This window comes from Lepidochelys kempii, chromosome 1 (assembly GCF_965140285.1).
Source record: "Lepidochelys kempii isolate rLepKem1 chromosome 1, rLepKem1.hap1, whole genome shotgun sequence".
NCBI classification, from domain to species: Eukaryota; Metazoa; Chordata; order Testudines; family Cheloniidae; genus Lepidochelys; species Lepidochelys kempii.
In genome coordinates this window covers 45,702,989-45,718,390 of record NC_136380.1, presented here as the reverse complement: position 1 = coordinate 45,718,390, position 15,402 = coordinate 45,702,989, and the positions used below count along the sequence as shown (strand labels likewise).

General features: G+C 40.7%; 1 protein-coding gene across 4 annotated transcripts in view; it reads left to right on the top strand.

Annotated features, from left to right (window-relative positions):
• The window catches only part of USP12 (ubiquitin specific peptidase 12), a 75,364-nt gene that overhangs the window by 7,431 nt on the left and 52,531 nt on the right, over positions 1-15,402 (top strand). For 3 of the 4 annotated variants that reach the window (XM_073340500.1, XM_073340484.2, XM_073340508.1), the window contains one exon: positions 8,370-8,450. The exons of the other annotated variant lie outside the window; for it this stretch is intronic. In XM_073340500.1, the coding sequence (XP_073196601.1) occupies positions 8,370-8,450 (81 nt within the window). Of the gene's footprint in view, positions 1-8,369; positions 8,451-15,402 lie in introns of those variants that run through there. 4 annotated transcript variants of the gene reach the window in all.

The following is a 15,402-nucleotide window of genomic DNA, read 5'->3' as shown; positions in this document are numbered from 1 at the left end:
TGGATGTAAGTGTTACAATGCTGTCTGCATTATTGTGGCTTGCTGTGCTCTTCACAATGTTTTACTGCATCATGACAGCACGATCCTGCCCTGCCAGGCTCCTGCTTGATTGTGGTTGGCCTGCAAGGGTAGAAGTAGAAGGGCCTGAAAATAGAAATGAAACAGTACACTGTCTCAGTATTTCAGAAGAATTTTATTATATCATCAGCAGAAATTTCTTTAGGATCTCAAGGCCAAAACATGATATTTTGTATAATTTTGTGCTTCAGTATATCTGAGACCAACAGTTTTTTAGTTTCTAAATGTTGCTTGTACACCACTTAGAGTTAAGCACCACTTCAGAGCGTAAAGCCTTCACACATAATGGTAAGGTGAAATTTACAAAATTCATTTAGTGATATATTGTTAAAAATTGCAGTCCACTTTAGCCTTGGGGGGTAAGTGCCACTTTCCATAGTTTGCTACCTATGGTTTTATTATCCTTTTAGGCATTTGGGAGGACATAACAATTTGGGAGATTTCTGAATGGCAAAGGGATATTCTGTTCCAAGTTACTGATGGCAAGCCAGATGTGTGTTGAGTTCCTACTATCATACCATTGTAGGACTTAATCACATTAGCCACGCCATCAGGGGCTCGTTCACCTGCACATCTACCAATGTGATCTATGCCATCATGTGCCAGCAATGCCCCTCTGCCATGTACATTGGCAAAACTGGACAGTCCCTACGCAAAGGAATAAATGGACACACATCTGACATCAGGAATCATAACATTCAAAAACTGGTAGGAGAACACTTCAACCTCTCTGGCCACTCAGTAAAAGATTTAAGGGTGGCAATTTTGCAACAGAAAAGCTTCAAAAACAGACTCCAACGAGAAACTGCTGAGCTTGGATTAATATGCAAACTAGATACCATTAACTTGGGTTTGAATAGAGACTGGGAGTGGTTGGGTCATTGCACATATTGAATCTGTTTCCCTAAGTTAAGTATCCTCACACCTTCTTGTCAACTGTCTAAATGGGCCATCTTGATTATCCTTACAAAAGTTTTTTTCTCCTGCAGATAATTGCTCATCTTAACTAATTAGCCTCTCATAGTTTGTATGGCAACTTCCAACTTATCTGTATGTGTATATATATCTTCTTACTATATGTTCCATTCTATGCATCCGATGAAGTGGGCTGTAGCCCACGAAAGCTTATGCTCTAATAAATTTGTTAGTCTCTAAGGTGCCACAAGTACTCCTGTTCTTACTACAGGAAAAGTTTGTAGCTATCTGCACCTGGGGAAATCAGCAGGATGCGGCGCTAGTTTCCACAGAGATTATTGTTTCCCTATAGGCTGCACGCTGTATTCAAGATGTGGGCGTATCATTCGTACAGAGACATCTCTTAGGGGAGGATCTATTAATGGAGATTCTCTATGTCCTAGTGAGGAGAGGATGGTAGATGATAAAATACAGGTAGGATCTGATGAGAAACAGTCAAATGGAAAAAGTCCCATTCAATTACATCATGTAATGGCAGACTGCTAAAAAGTGATGAGTTTTTAAAGTGCTTCTATACCAATGCTAGAAGTCTAAATAATAAAATGGGTGAACTAGACTGCCTCTTATTAAATGAGGATATTGATATAATAGGCATCACAGAAACTTGGTGGAATGAGGATAATCAATGGGACACAGTAATGTCAGGGTACAAAATATATCGGAAGGACAGAACAGGTCATGCTGATGGGGGAGTGGCACTGTATGTGAAAGAAAGCGTAGAATCAAATGAATACTTAAAAAATCTTAAATGAACCAAACTGTACCATAGAATCTCTATGGATAGTAATTCCAAGCTCTAATAATAAGAATATAGCAGTAAGGATATATTACCAACCACCTGACCAGGATGGTGATAGTGTCTGTGAAATGCTCAAGGAGATTAGAGAGGCTATTAAAATAAAAAACTCAATAATAATAGGGGATTTCAACTATCCTCATATTGACTGGGTACATGTCGCCTCAGGATGGGAAGCAGAGATGAAGTTTCTTGACATCTTAAATGGATGCTTCTTGGAGCAGCTAGTCCTGGAATCCACAAGAGGAGAGGCAATTCTTGATTTAGTCCTAAGTGGAGCACAGGATCTGGTCCAAGAGGTGAATATAGCTGGACCGCTTGGTAATACTGACCATAATATAATTAAATTTAACATCCCTGTGGTGGGGAAAACACCTCAACAGCCCAACACTGTAGCATTTAATTTCAGAAAGGGGGATTACACAAAAATGAGGAAGATAGTGAAACAGAAATTAAAGGTACAGCTCAAAAAGTGAAATCCATGCAAGCTGCATGGAAACTTTTTAAAGACTTCATAATAGAGGCTCAACTTAAATGTATATCCCAAATTAAAAAAACAGAGATCCAAAGAAGTGCTACTGTGGCTAAACAACAAAGTAAAAGAAGCAGTGAGAGGCAAAAAGGCATCCTTTAAGAAGAAGTTAAATCCTAGCAAGGAAAATAGAAAGGAGCATAAACTCTGGCAAATAAAGTGTAAAAATATAATTAGGAAGGCCAAAAAAGAATTTGAAGAACAGCTAGCCAAAGATCAAAAAGTAATAGCAGTTTTTTTTTTTTTTAAGTACATCAGAAGCAGAAAGCTTGCTAAAGGAGCACTCCAGGATGATAAGGCCATTGCAGAGAAACTAAATGAATTCTTTGCCCGGTCTTCATGGCTGAGGATGTGAGGGAGAGTCCCAAACCTGAACCATTCTTTTTAGGTGACAAATCTGAGGAACTGTCCCAGATTGAGGTGTCATTAGAGGAGGTTTTAGAAGTAATAAGTCACCAGGACCTGATGGTATTCACCCAAGAGTTCTGAAGGAACTTACGTGAAATTGCAGAACTACTAACTGTAACCTATCATTTAAATCAGCTTCTGTACCAAATGACGGGAGGATAGCTAATGTGATGCCAATTTTTAAAAAGGGCTCCAGAGATGATCCCGGCAATTACAGGCCGGTAAGCCTGACTTCAGTACCCGGCAAACTGGTTGAAACTATAGTAAAGAACAACACTGTCATACACATCGATTAACCCAATTTGTTAGGGAAGAGTCAACATGGTTTTTGTAAAGGGAAATCATGCCTCACCAATCTGCTAGAATTCTTTGATGTGCTCAACAAGCATGTGGACGAGGGGGATCCAGTAGATACAGTGTACTTAGATTTTCCAAAAGGCTTTGACAGGGTCCCTCACCAAGGCAAAGTAAGCTGTCATCAGATAAGAGGGAAGGTCCTCTCATGGATTGGTAACTTGTTAAAAGATCGGAAACAAAGGGTAGGAATAAATAGTCAGTTTTCAGAATGGAGAGCGGTAAATAGTGGTGTTCCCCAGGGGTCTGAATTCAACCTATCCATAAATGATATGGAAAAGGGGTAAGCAGTGAGGTGGCAAAATTTGCAGATGATACAAAACTACTCAAATAGTTAAGTCCCAGGCTGACTGCGAAGAGATACAAAAGTATCTCTCAAAACTAGGTGACTGGGCAACAAAATGGCAGATGAAATTCAATGTTGATAAATGTAAAGTAATACACATTAGAAAACACAATTCCAGCTATACATATAAAATGATGGGGTCTAAATTAGCTGTTACCACTCAAGAAAAAGATCTTGGAGTCATTGTGGATAGTTCCCTGAAATCATCCACTCAATGTGCAGCAGCAGTCAAAAAAGCCAACAGAATGTTGGGCATCATTAAGAAAGGGATAGATAGTAAGACAGAAAGTGTCATATTGCCTCTATATAAATCCATGGTACACCCACATCTTGAATACTGCGTGCAGATGTGATCGCCCCATCTCAAAAAATATTGGAATTGGAAAAGGTTCAGAAAAGGGCAACAAAAATGATTAGGGGTATGGAAGGCCTTCCTTATGAGGAGAGAATAATAAGACTAGGACTTTTCAACTTGGAAGAGAGCCGACTAAGGGGGGATATGATAGAGGTCTATAAAATCATGACTGGTGTGGAGAAAGCGAATAAGGAAGTGTTATTTACTCCTTCTCATAACACAAGAACTAGGGGTCACCAAATGAAATTAATAATCAGCAAGTTTAAAACAAATAAAAGGAAGTATTTCTTCACACAACTTCCAGTCTGTGGAAGTCTTTGTCAGAGGATGTTGTGAAGGCCAAGAGTATAACAGGGTTCAAAAAAGAGCTAGATAAGTTAATGGAGGATAGGTCTATCAATGGCTATTAGCCAGGATGGGCAGGGATGGTGTCCCTAGCCTCTGTTTGCCAGAAGTTGGGAATGAGTGACAGGGAATGGATCACTTGATGATTACCTGTTCTGTTCATTCCCTCTGGGGCACATGGCATTGGCGATTGTCGGAAGACAGGATACAGGGCTAGATGGACCTTTGGTCTGACCTAGTATGGCCGTTCTTATGTTCTTCTTATCTCCATTTTACATATGGGAAACTGAGGCACAGAGAGGTGATGTGGCTTGCCCAAGATCATCCAGGCCAGTCTAGTGGTATTTCCACTAAGCTACACAATTGCTATATGATTTCTGAGTGCTTCTCCTGTGTCCTGTATATTTTGTTATAGTGGAATGGGGATAATGGTCATGCTTTGAAATGTTTGCAATGTGTAGTTACTAACAAGGCAGGTGAGAGAGGCTCGGAGAGGTGAGAACATCTCAGTGAGATGAGTGTAGCCTGTAGTAATAGCTCTAAACATATGAACTGCTCCATTTATACCTATGAGTGTTCCCATCCTCTCTGTCCAATACTGGAGAGGCTGTGATATGCGTCAAGCATGTCTGTTCTCAACCCCTCACCCCAGCGTCAGCAATGTGTTCTTGGTGCATGCTCTGAGCATGCCTGTTCTAAGCTCCCCACCAGAGGAGCAGGGCTTTCCCAGATCCTGACTTATATGTGAGGGGGTAGTGAGATGGGTCCTGAAGCCATTAGAGGGACAAGACATCCCAACATCCCAGCTTACATGAGTGGTGGCAGGAAGGGGGTGGGGGAAAATCGAACCCCTGAGTTTCTGTCCTTCACCCAGCAGGGCAGGGAGTGAGGCTCAGATACATTTGGAGGGCAGGGGCCCCCAAATCCCAGCTCATATGAAGGGGTTGGGAGAGGGGCTCAGACCCTCCCCAGAAAGGCAAGCCTTTCCAGATCACTTGGAGAAGGGGGAGATTACATCCCTGTAGGTGGGCTGGGGGCTCCTGTATTGTAGCACACTCAGATGGGGAATGTAGAGCTGACAGGCACTCCTATTCGTATTCTTTCCCAGTCCCCCTGTCACTCACCCCCATATTCCCTTCCCAGTGCACCCCTCCTCCCCCACTAGCCTCCATCCCCCAGGTCCTCTCCCCTTATTCCCACCTACTTTCACCCTAGTCATCCTGCCCTCTGAGCAAGCATTTGCTTGTGTAGTTTTTCTTTTCAAAAAGTAGTTTCAGTGCCTTCTGAAATTTTTGTTGTACTTTGATTACATTTCCCCAGAATGAAAAAAAACCTTTTACAGAGCCAGATCACAGTAACGTTATCCCTTCTTTCAGTTTCAGATTTCTGTCCTATTTTGGATTCATACTCTCAGTGCCTGTGGTGGTGGTCAGATTTGATGACTGTAACATACCATCAGAGCCACACAGGTTCTGTGATGTAGAGAGAGTTTTTCAGATTGTTAGCTGCTCTCTCTACCTGTGCACAGTGTAATCCATTTGATGTGCGAGCAGTAGAACTGCTTGGAGTGGGCCCATCTGGAGAAGCAAACTCTTTCTTTTTTTAGATCACATTCCAATTAGATTTCCCCTGAAGGGCTGGTGGGTGCCATACACTCTGTTGGGGTAACCCTTGGGCTTCAGAGATCCTGATGTGATGATCTGAGTACTGGTTTGATCTCTGTGTGCCAGAATAGGTCAACTTTAAGAAACAGCTCTCCCAAAAAGAGAGTTTATCCAAGTGGCCCCAAATTTGGATCACTGACCCTACACTGAACCCACATGAGGTGCACAGATTTCAAGGTAATCTGAGTAACTGTAAGGATTTTAGAGCACTTGGAACAGTCAGGCTTTAAACAGGAAGCTGGTCTTAACCGTAAGTATAGCTAGGGTGACCAGACAGCAAATGCGAAAAATCGGGATGGGGTGGGGGGGTAATAGGAGCCTATATAAGAAAAAGACCCAAAAATCGGGACTGTCCCTATAAAATCAGGACATCTGGTCACCCTAAGTATAGCAGAGCTCTGCAAGAATCTTTAAAGCAGGAAAAAAGGAAGACTCAGGCCATTAAAGCACAATCGTCATAACTTCATTACCCAGAAAGATACTGAAACAAATTATTAAATTGCAAGCACCTAGAGCACAGGTTCTCAAACTGGCAGTCGGGACTTCTTGGGGCTCGCGAGGTTATTACATGGGGGGCCATGAGCTGTCAGCCTCCACCCCAAACCGTGCTTTGCATCCAGTATTTATAATGGCGTTAAATACATAAAAAAGTGTTTTTAATTTGTAAGGGGGTTGCACTCAGAGGCTTGCTATGTGAAAGGGGTCACCAGTACAAAAGTTTGAGAACCACTGACTTAGAGGATAAGGTGATAAGTAATAGCCAAAATGGCTTTAAGAACAAATTGTGCTAAACAAACCTAACTTCCTTTGTTGACTGGGGAAGTGGTGTACTGGAGGTGAGGGAAGCAGTAGGGTGACAGTCCAATAGAAAAGTGTGCCAGATAAAAACATCACCAAAACATCAAAATAAGCAACATCATTATATTCTGTCCTTATTTTACGAAGTTTGCAGCAGTTCCAGCCTTTACTGCTTCATATTATACCGTAACGTCTCCTACATGTTAGTGCTGAAATGGCTGTCATTAGGCCAAGATGATATAACTGTATAGAAAACCAACTTGAAGATTGCAGAATTCTAATGTTAATATTAATATTAATAAAACAAACAAGCCTCTCTGCTCCTTGTAGATGATCTCAATTCCCTAACTTCTGTAAAATGTAATCCTGGTATAATAGTACATTCCAGGCATTTCATTCCTGGAGATCATTATTTCTGAAATTGTTACAAATCATGTGGCCTGAGGTCCATTGCTTTGCAATGCTAGATGCGCGTGCAAATGTTGCTCAGAAAAGAACTAATGTCTTATTGTTTTGGTGTGCTTTATTTATAGTTATGCAAAAATACTTGTAACTTTTGCAGGTCAGTAAATATCATACTAAAAGTGAAGTAACCAGAACATACACAGAAATAAAAACATCTTTTAGGGGATTGTAAAATGATTTAACATAATCCTGTCTGTCTTGGTGCAAGAGAGGTTAGGTGAGGCAATATTTTGGAAGTTTTAAAAATATGAATGGGGTTTAGTCTGAGGAACACTTGGTAGATGTTCTGCCTTCTTTAAGAGCTGTATGAAAAAAAAATAAGTTCCATTCTGGAGGTGTCATCCGGAAAAACACCAACAATTAAAATGGCTACTTTTTTCTGTATTGCTGACTAATTAGGACTAGCTAAGCATACTCAGTTAGTTCTTTCTCTAATCATTGCCAAGATTTTAATTGCCATGTATAATGACTGGGCTGGGTCATAAAAACACCCCCTGGGAAGGAGGCAGGACAGACGCCTAATCCATTGTTCTGCAGATTTACAGTCAGATTAATTTTTTGCATATCTTTGCCTTTCTTCATCTGACTAGGGTGTAACTGTTGTTACAGAGTCTAGGAAATCCAGAGCATTTATGTCCTGAAAGCTGTGCATGCTTGTTTTGGCTGGATCAGCCCCATGTTATGGAGTGCCTAGGAATAAGTACCAAATCCTGACCAAACCTGTTGTTTGTTTGTTTGTTTTTGTTTTATTTTGATGGCTCAGAAAGTTCAAACTCAGTCAGACATGCTTTTCTGGTATTTTCAATTTGTTTGGTTTAAAATTGCCTTAAACAATTACTTAATTTTGGTAGAATAAATGTGCACTGTGGAATATAGGCAGCTAATTCCAAGCATATAGTCCTCCACATTAATACATGCTACTTCAAAAGCAATTGAGCACCTGTTTTTCTTTTTAACAAGTGACTGTTGTTCATATTGGACATTTGGGACAGATTTTGAGAACGGTGGGTATGTATTTGCATGCCTCATTTGTGCATACACTGCCAGTTAGATGTGTAACTGGCCATTTGTGTGTGCAGTTATTCACATTGACCATTGCAGAGCTGGCCTTGTATCCTGGTAGAAACTGCCATTTAATTAATTTTTCCTTCTTTAGTTACACTACATGTCTACACTGTGGACGTAGATAGAACTATAAATAGATAGAACCATAGAACCTATGAATATTAAGATTGCATTGTTTTATTTTCCAGGGCGCCAATGCCTCAGCTTTAGAGAAAGAGATTGGTCCGGAACAGTTTCCAGTCAATGAGCACTATTTTGGTTTAGTTAACGTAAGTTTCAATTAATAATTTAATTGCTTTGAAATACTAAGTGATAGAACTGGGGTGGAGCAAATTGTGTACAACACTAATATAATGCCATTGGAAAGAAATTATTGAAATCTGACTTGCTGTAAACTTAATGTTAAAAGTTAAGACTCTCATAAAGGTACAGTATATATATATATGTTAGAATAAATATAGAACTATTTCTCATGTTTCTTGCGTTTTACTCCTCTGTAAACTTTTACTTCTTCAGATTACTATACTCTAAAGCAGAAAAGTACATAGCATGTTGTGGTGGTTATCACAGTCTATATAAATAATTTTATACAAAAAACCTTAACACATGGTTGCAGTGTTAAAACACTCAGAAGTGTGGAAATGCCAGAATAGAGGTTGCAGTTTTTGTTGAAACTTTCAAAATATGTTCAGCCCAAAAAAGAGAGCCAGACTGGAAAATTTCAGCATATTCTATTCAATAATAAAATTTAATTACATAACTGACAGTTGGCAAATTGTGAAAACTGCATCTCATTAGAAGAACTTCTGTAGCACTGCCTGAAGTGATATAAGAGTTTTTAAATTTTGTTTCTTGGTGATGAGGGTATTGTAAAGACAAACAGTAATATAATATAGCACCTTCACTTTGGATGGACCAGAGCGACAAGTGCTGCTCGTTTCTGCATGAGCTGCAGGAATCCACCGCACAGCTGTTCTAAGCTGGTGGCAGAATCTCAGATTGGAAAAGAAGCATATTTAAATGAAAGCACAATCGATTATGTTTAAATATGCCCTCCAAAAAAGCAAAGGGGGAAAAATAATACATTGAAATGCTTCTGATCATTCCAAATGGAATTGCTACCATCTTGGAAACATTCTGTGTGAGACTAAGCGTTGCTGCAGTTTTAAAACTGTTGGTCTGACAGCGGGGTAGGTGAGAGAGATTTGGGGGAGAGCATTTAAATCACACAGATCTGAAAACATAGCGGGTATTTTTAGTTCTCTAGTTGCAACTGAACAGGTTAGAGATATTTTAAAATCGTTGTGGGTTTCAGAATATACAGTAGTAAAAAACAGATGAATAAACATAGGCCACAATGCTTTGTTTCTTAAAGAAATAAGTTTATTTTTAATTGCTGTTAACAGGAATTGCTACTGTAGTGTAATCTTCTGCCTCTTGTTAGGATATGTTCCATAGATATGCTACACTTTAAGAAAGTGAGTCTGACAGTAGGGCCTTACCAAATTCATGGTCCTTTTTGTTCAATTTCACAGCCTCAGGGTTTTAAAATTGTTCAACTTCACATTTTCACATGTTTACATCTGAAATTTCACGGTATTGTCCTGACCCAAAAGAGGGTCATAGGGGTTGCAAAGCTGTTGTTGGGGGATTGCCACCCTCACTTCTGTGCTGCCGTCAGAGGTAGGCTCTGAAGGCAGCAGCTGTGGAGCTTCCTGTGGCTGGGGAAGTTTCCTGGAGGTGGAGATGGGTCTGATCTCCCCTGTGCTGCTGGGCGTACCGCAGCTGGGGGTTCTTAGCTGCTAGTCTGGGCCAGGCTGGGGGGGACCAGGACTTCCTCTTCCCCTGCATGGCTGCTTGGGAGGGAAATCATACCCACCTCTGGGTACTTCCCCTGAGGGCAGGAAGCTCCACAGCTGCACTGCCTTCAGAGCTGGGCTTGTTCAGCTGCGGCGCTTCCTGCAACTGGAGAAAGTACCTGGAGGTGGGTCTGATCTCTTCCCCCCCCTCCCCCCCCCCCACCGAGAGTGGCTGTGCAGGGGAAGAAGCCTCCACCCCCAGGAACCTTCCCCAGCTGCAGGAAGCGCTGTGGCTGCTACCTTTAGAGCCCAGCTCTGAGGGCAGCGCAGGCATGGAGCTTTCTGCAGCCATGAGAGGTACCTGGAGGTGGGTCTGATCTCCCCCTCATGAGGGGCTGTGCAGGGGAAGAGGAAGTCCTGTTCTTCTCCAGCCTGGTGGACTAGCAGTTGGAGCCCACTGAATGGTAGGAGCCCCTGGCTGGCACACCCCTCTCCCTGCCCCTTCCTCTTTCCTCCAATAGCTACATTTCATGAAGGAGGTCTGATTTCATGGCCTGTGACGTGTTTTTTTACGGCCATGAGTTTAGTAGGGCCCTATTCATAGGCCAACAAGAATGCCTGTTGATTAAATGTAATCTAGTTGTGTTCAGACCATGCATAAGTTTAAATCACCATTTTTCCTATTTCATGTAGAAGGATGAAACAGTTTCCTTTCAGTTTGGTATTAGTTTAGTTGGGAAATAATGAAACACAATTATAGTGAAGTATTGGTGCTAGCTTGTAGAACTGACAACACAATCTTACATTTGTAAACTTCTTTCCTTCAAAGTTTTAAAAAATATTCTCATCTTTATCTCGGGGTACCATTGTATTGACAAATAGAACTGTTTCATAGTCTTTATTCTGCTTCTCTGCACAGAGAGGGTTTATGTCATTGCTTGTTTACCAATAGCTCAGAATTGATTCTGTTGTGATGACCCAGTTATTTTTCATACATGCAACACTCAATAACCTTAACTTGTGTCCAGAAGTTTTGGTTAATATGTCATGATTACAGGGCCAGCTGCACCTCTGTCCCCTTTCTTGTCTCTCTGAATGCAGTCCATCAAGTGGCTTTTGACTAATGGCTTTTCTACCTTTACCTATTTTGGGGTGGAATTCTGCAGTTCTTCCGAGACCTGGGCTGTATAGTATAATGTCTAAGGATGGTCGAGTTGTACTTGGTCCTGCTTTAGCATGTGGGGGATGAACTAGATGACCTTTTGAGGTCCCTTTCAGATGTTCTTTTCTATGATTCTGTATGTACCAACTAATCTTACCCAGCAGGTCTGACTGAATTTGGAAACCTGTGGTTCTTCATTTCAGGAGTCTGTGACCAGTGGTATCTGGTGATAAAACAGTCCTCTTAAAACAAAAATATTGTTTATTTTGCAATGGGAGCAAAGGATCTAGAGAAAAAAGATTTTAAAATGACAGTCTACGTGCATACTGGAGGCATACTGCCTCTGATGGTAACCTAGGCAGGCCTGACTTCAGTGGGTCCTGTCTCAATCAGGTTTTTCCAAACAACTCTTTCCTTTCTCTCTTGAGCATTTCTGATTAAACCGGCCACAGTTCTTTTGTGCTGTAGTGTACATGGGCCTTTTCCTCTCCTGACATTGTCTCGTAACAACCCACGAGTGTTTGTGGCTCATTTAGTCCCCCATCAGACTCAGAGGCTTTGGTCATCATAGGACCTCACTCTCCATATAAATATCAAAGAAGTCTGGGCCCATCCATTTGGCTTGTATGGCATTCTTCTTTAAAGCAAAGACTTTCCAAGGAAGTTAGCCACGTAGCATCCATGCTGTCAGATGGAGGAGCAGCTGTTGTCCTGGGAGACCACATCCGCATTTCTCAGGAGCATCATAGGGATTCGGACTGATAGGATTAGTAGAGACAAAAACCAGTGTTGGTGAGACCATGCTGGGGCTTTTAGTATGATGTGAGCACCATCTTGTTTGATCTTGGACAAGACCTTGGGCAGGAGCAGAATTGGAGGGAAGGCAGACAGCAGATGTTTTGACCAATTCAGGGGGAAAGTATCCCACAGCGACCCCAGGCTATGTCCCACCACAGAACAAAAAAGCTGGCTCTATGCCAACAGGAGAGCTCTCCTGTGGCATAATAAAACCACCTCTGTGAGCAACAGAAGCTATGTCGGTGGGAGAAACTTTCCCGCCAACATAGTCCTGTCCACACTTGCACTTTTGTCAGTGTAACTTACGTTGCTCAGGAGGGGGGTGGTTTATTCACACCCCTGTGCAACGTAAGTTATGCCGACATAAGCTGTAGTGTAGACATAGCCTTAGTGCCTCCGCTGCTACTCATAGGTTTGCCAAATACGAGCAAGTTGAGACTAATGGTATGACTACACTACAGTTGCTACCGTGACACAATTATGGAGCTGTAGCATAGCTACTTCCTACATCGACAGAAGGGAGTTTTCCATCAATGTAGTTAATTCACGTCTCCTGGAGGTAGTAGAGAGGTCAATGGAAGAATTCTTCCATTGATCTGCACAGGCGGTTAGGTCAACCTAACTATATTGCACAAGGCGTGAAACTTTTCACAGCCCTGAGCAATGTAGCTAGAATGATCAAATTTTTAAGTGTAGACCTGGCCTAAGACTAGTTAGTTTCATTGCTGATATTCAGAACTCTGTGATGAACAATAAAACTGTAAATAATTTTCATGGTTCTGTCTGAGGAAATCTTGATAGTCTTTGTCCAGTAAAGTTTTTCATAATACCTTGGCTAAACTTTTTCTTAGTTTTAGATTCCTGATATCATCTGAGGGCTTGTCTACTTTTGGAACTCTACAGTGGCACAGCTGCCGAGTTGCACCGCTGTAGCGCTTCAGTGTAGATGTTACCTATGCTGATAGGAGGGGTTCTCCCTTTGACATAAGTAATCCACCTCGCTGAAAGGCAGTAGCTAGGGCAACGGAAGAATTATTGTATCAACCTAGCACTGTCTACTTGGGTCATCTTAACTGAGTTGCTCAGGGGTGTGGATTTTTCATACCCCTGAGGGATGTAGCTGTATGACTTAACTCTTTAGTGTATATCTGGCCTTAGATGAAACAGTTCCATACCTTCATTTAAACTGTTACTTTGAAGGTATTACTCGCATATGGTGATCTTTTTCAGACTAGATAAACTTAGTGTGCTCTGTTTCAGAGTGGTAGCTGAGTTAGTCTTTATTAGCAAAAACAACGAGGAGTACTTGTGGCACCTTAGAGACTAACAAATTTATTTGGGCATAAGCTTTCGTGGGCTAAAACCCACTTCATCAGATGCATGGAGTGGAAAATACAATAGGCCGATATAGATACACAGTACATGAAAAGATGGGAGTTGCTTTACCAAGTGGGCAATCTAATCCATATATCACTTTGTTATCCTGCTTATAGTTTCTTAGCATCTCCCAAAAATGGGAGGTCAAACGTATAGCCAGTAGCATAGGTATGGTCTTATTGTCTGTCTTCTCTACCTGTACGTGTGGTTCCCCAAATGTGGTGGTCTTTGTAAATAGCACAGCTGCATAGTGAGGTCCTAGTTCATAACTGGCATTCCTAGGTGCTATGATAATACAAATAATAATATGAATAATTAACATTTAGCTTGCTACTTACAGTTGTCTCCTTGTCTCTCAAAATGGATTGGAGAGAGAGACTCTGAAAAGCTGAGAGTCAGTCTGCTTTTATTTCCTTCCATAAATGTATAATTTTACATTAATTTATATTGAATTTCATCTCTTTCAGTTTGGCCCAGAGCTTTAATGTCACTCTGCATTTTGGTTCTCTGTCCTTCTACATGTTTTACTCTCCCAATTAATATGTCACCAGTCTGTATGCTTTTTCGATCTGAAAATTGTGAAACCTTTTATCTACAACTTTGTTGCCCTGATTTCTGTAGGAAATTTTGAAAGGCATATTTGAAATTCACTGTTTTAATTAAAAATGTTAATTTTATATTTAAACAAAAATTCAGTTGTCTTGGATATTCTTGATTATAATGTGATCAGTATATTTCATGTAATATTAAAAACTTTGAGCTATTGCAAGCAGCCTTTCCTGGAGAATAATCTTGGGGGTGGAAACTGGGTTTGGTTTTGTTTTCGTTTTTTTAAATGGGCTGTGTTCATCCTGATTACCTATATTCTAAATTGTAGGAGCTGTGACTCTTTAAAGCATTTAGCAATAGATATGTATTCTATGAATAATTGTACTTGAAATCAACTGAAAATCTGGAAACCAGATGTCTGTCTTTGGTCTCCAATTTTTTGACTGCATTGTATATGGTGGTTTTGTTGATCATGCAGTCCCAAAGGAGAGCTGCCAAAGGCAGTCACTTTCCCCATACTCCCAAAGCAATGACTAAGGAACTTTTAGACCATTCTCGGTTGAGAACATGGTCTCAACTTGTCCCTAGATAACTGTTTGTATTAGTGGCTTTATGATATAGTACATCCCTATAGTTTGAAACCAGCTACTAACGTGCACTAATACATAACATTTTCATGAATTACTTTGATAATGGAGTGGAGAATATGTTTATAAAATTTGTAGATGACATGAAGCTGAGAGGGATCACAAGCACTTCAGAGAACAGGATTAGAATTCCAAAGAACCTTGATAAATTGAAGAATTTGTCTGAAATAAACAAGATGAAATTCAATAAAAACGTGCAAAGTATTCAAATGCACAAATACAAAATGGGGAATAGCTGGCTAGGCAGTAGCACTGCAGAAAAGGGTCTAGGGGTTATAGTGGATCACAAATAGAATGAGAGTCATCAGTATGATGCCATTGCAAAAAAAAAAAAAAGGCTAATATTCTGTGATCTATTAGCAGGAGTATTGTATGTAAGACATGGGAGGTAATTGTTGTGCTGTACTTGGCACTGGTAAGACAGCTGGAATAGTGTATCCAGTTTTGGGTACCACACTTTAGGAAAGAGGTGAACTAACTGAAAAGAGTCCAGAGGAGAGCAACAAAAATGATAAAAGGTTTAGAAAGCATGACCTATGAGAAAAGATTAAAAAAATAGAGTATATTTATCCTTTAGGAAAAAAGGAGGTAGGTGGGGGTTGCTGATAAGTCTTCAGTTATGGTAAGGGCTGTTATAATGACGATGATCAATTTTTCTCTATGTCCACAGAAGGTAGGACAAGAAGTTTCTGGCTTAATGTGCAGCAAAGGAGGTTTAGGTTAGATATTAGAAAAGCCTTTCTAACGATAAGGATAGTTAACTACTGGAATAGGTTGCCCAGACAGTTTGTGGAATCCTTCTCATTAGAGGTTTTTAAGAGCATGTTAGACAATGCCTATCAGGGGTAGTCTTAGGGTATGTCTACACTACGAAATTAGGTCGAATTTA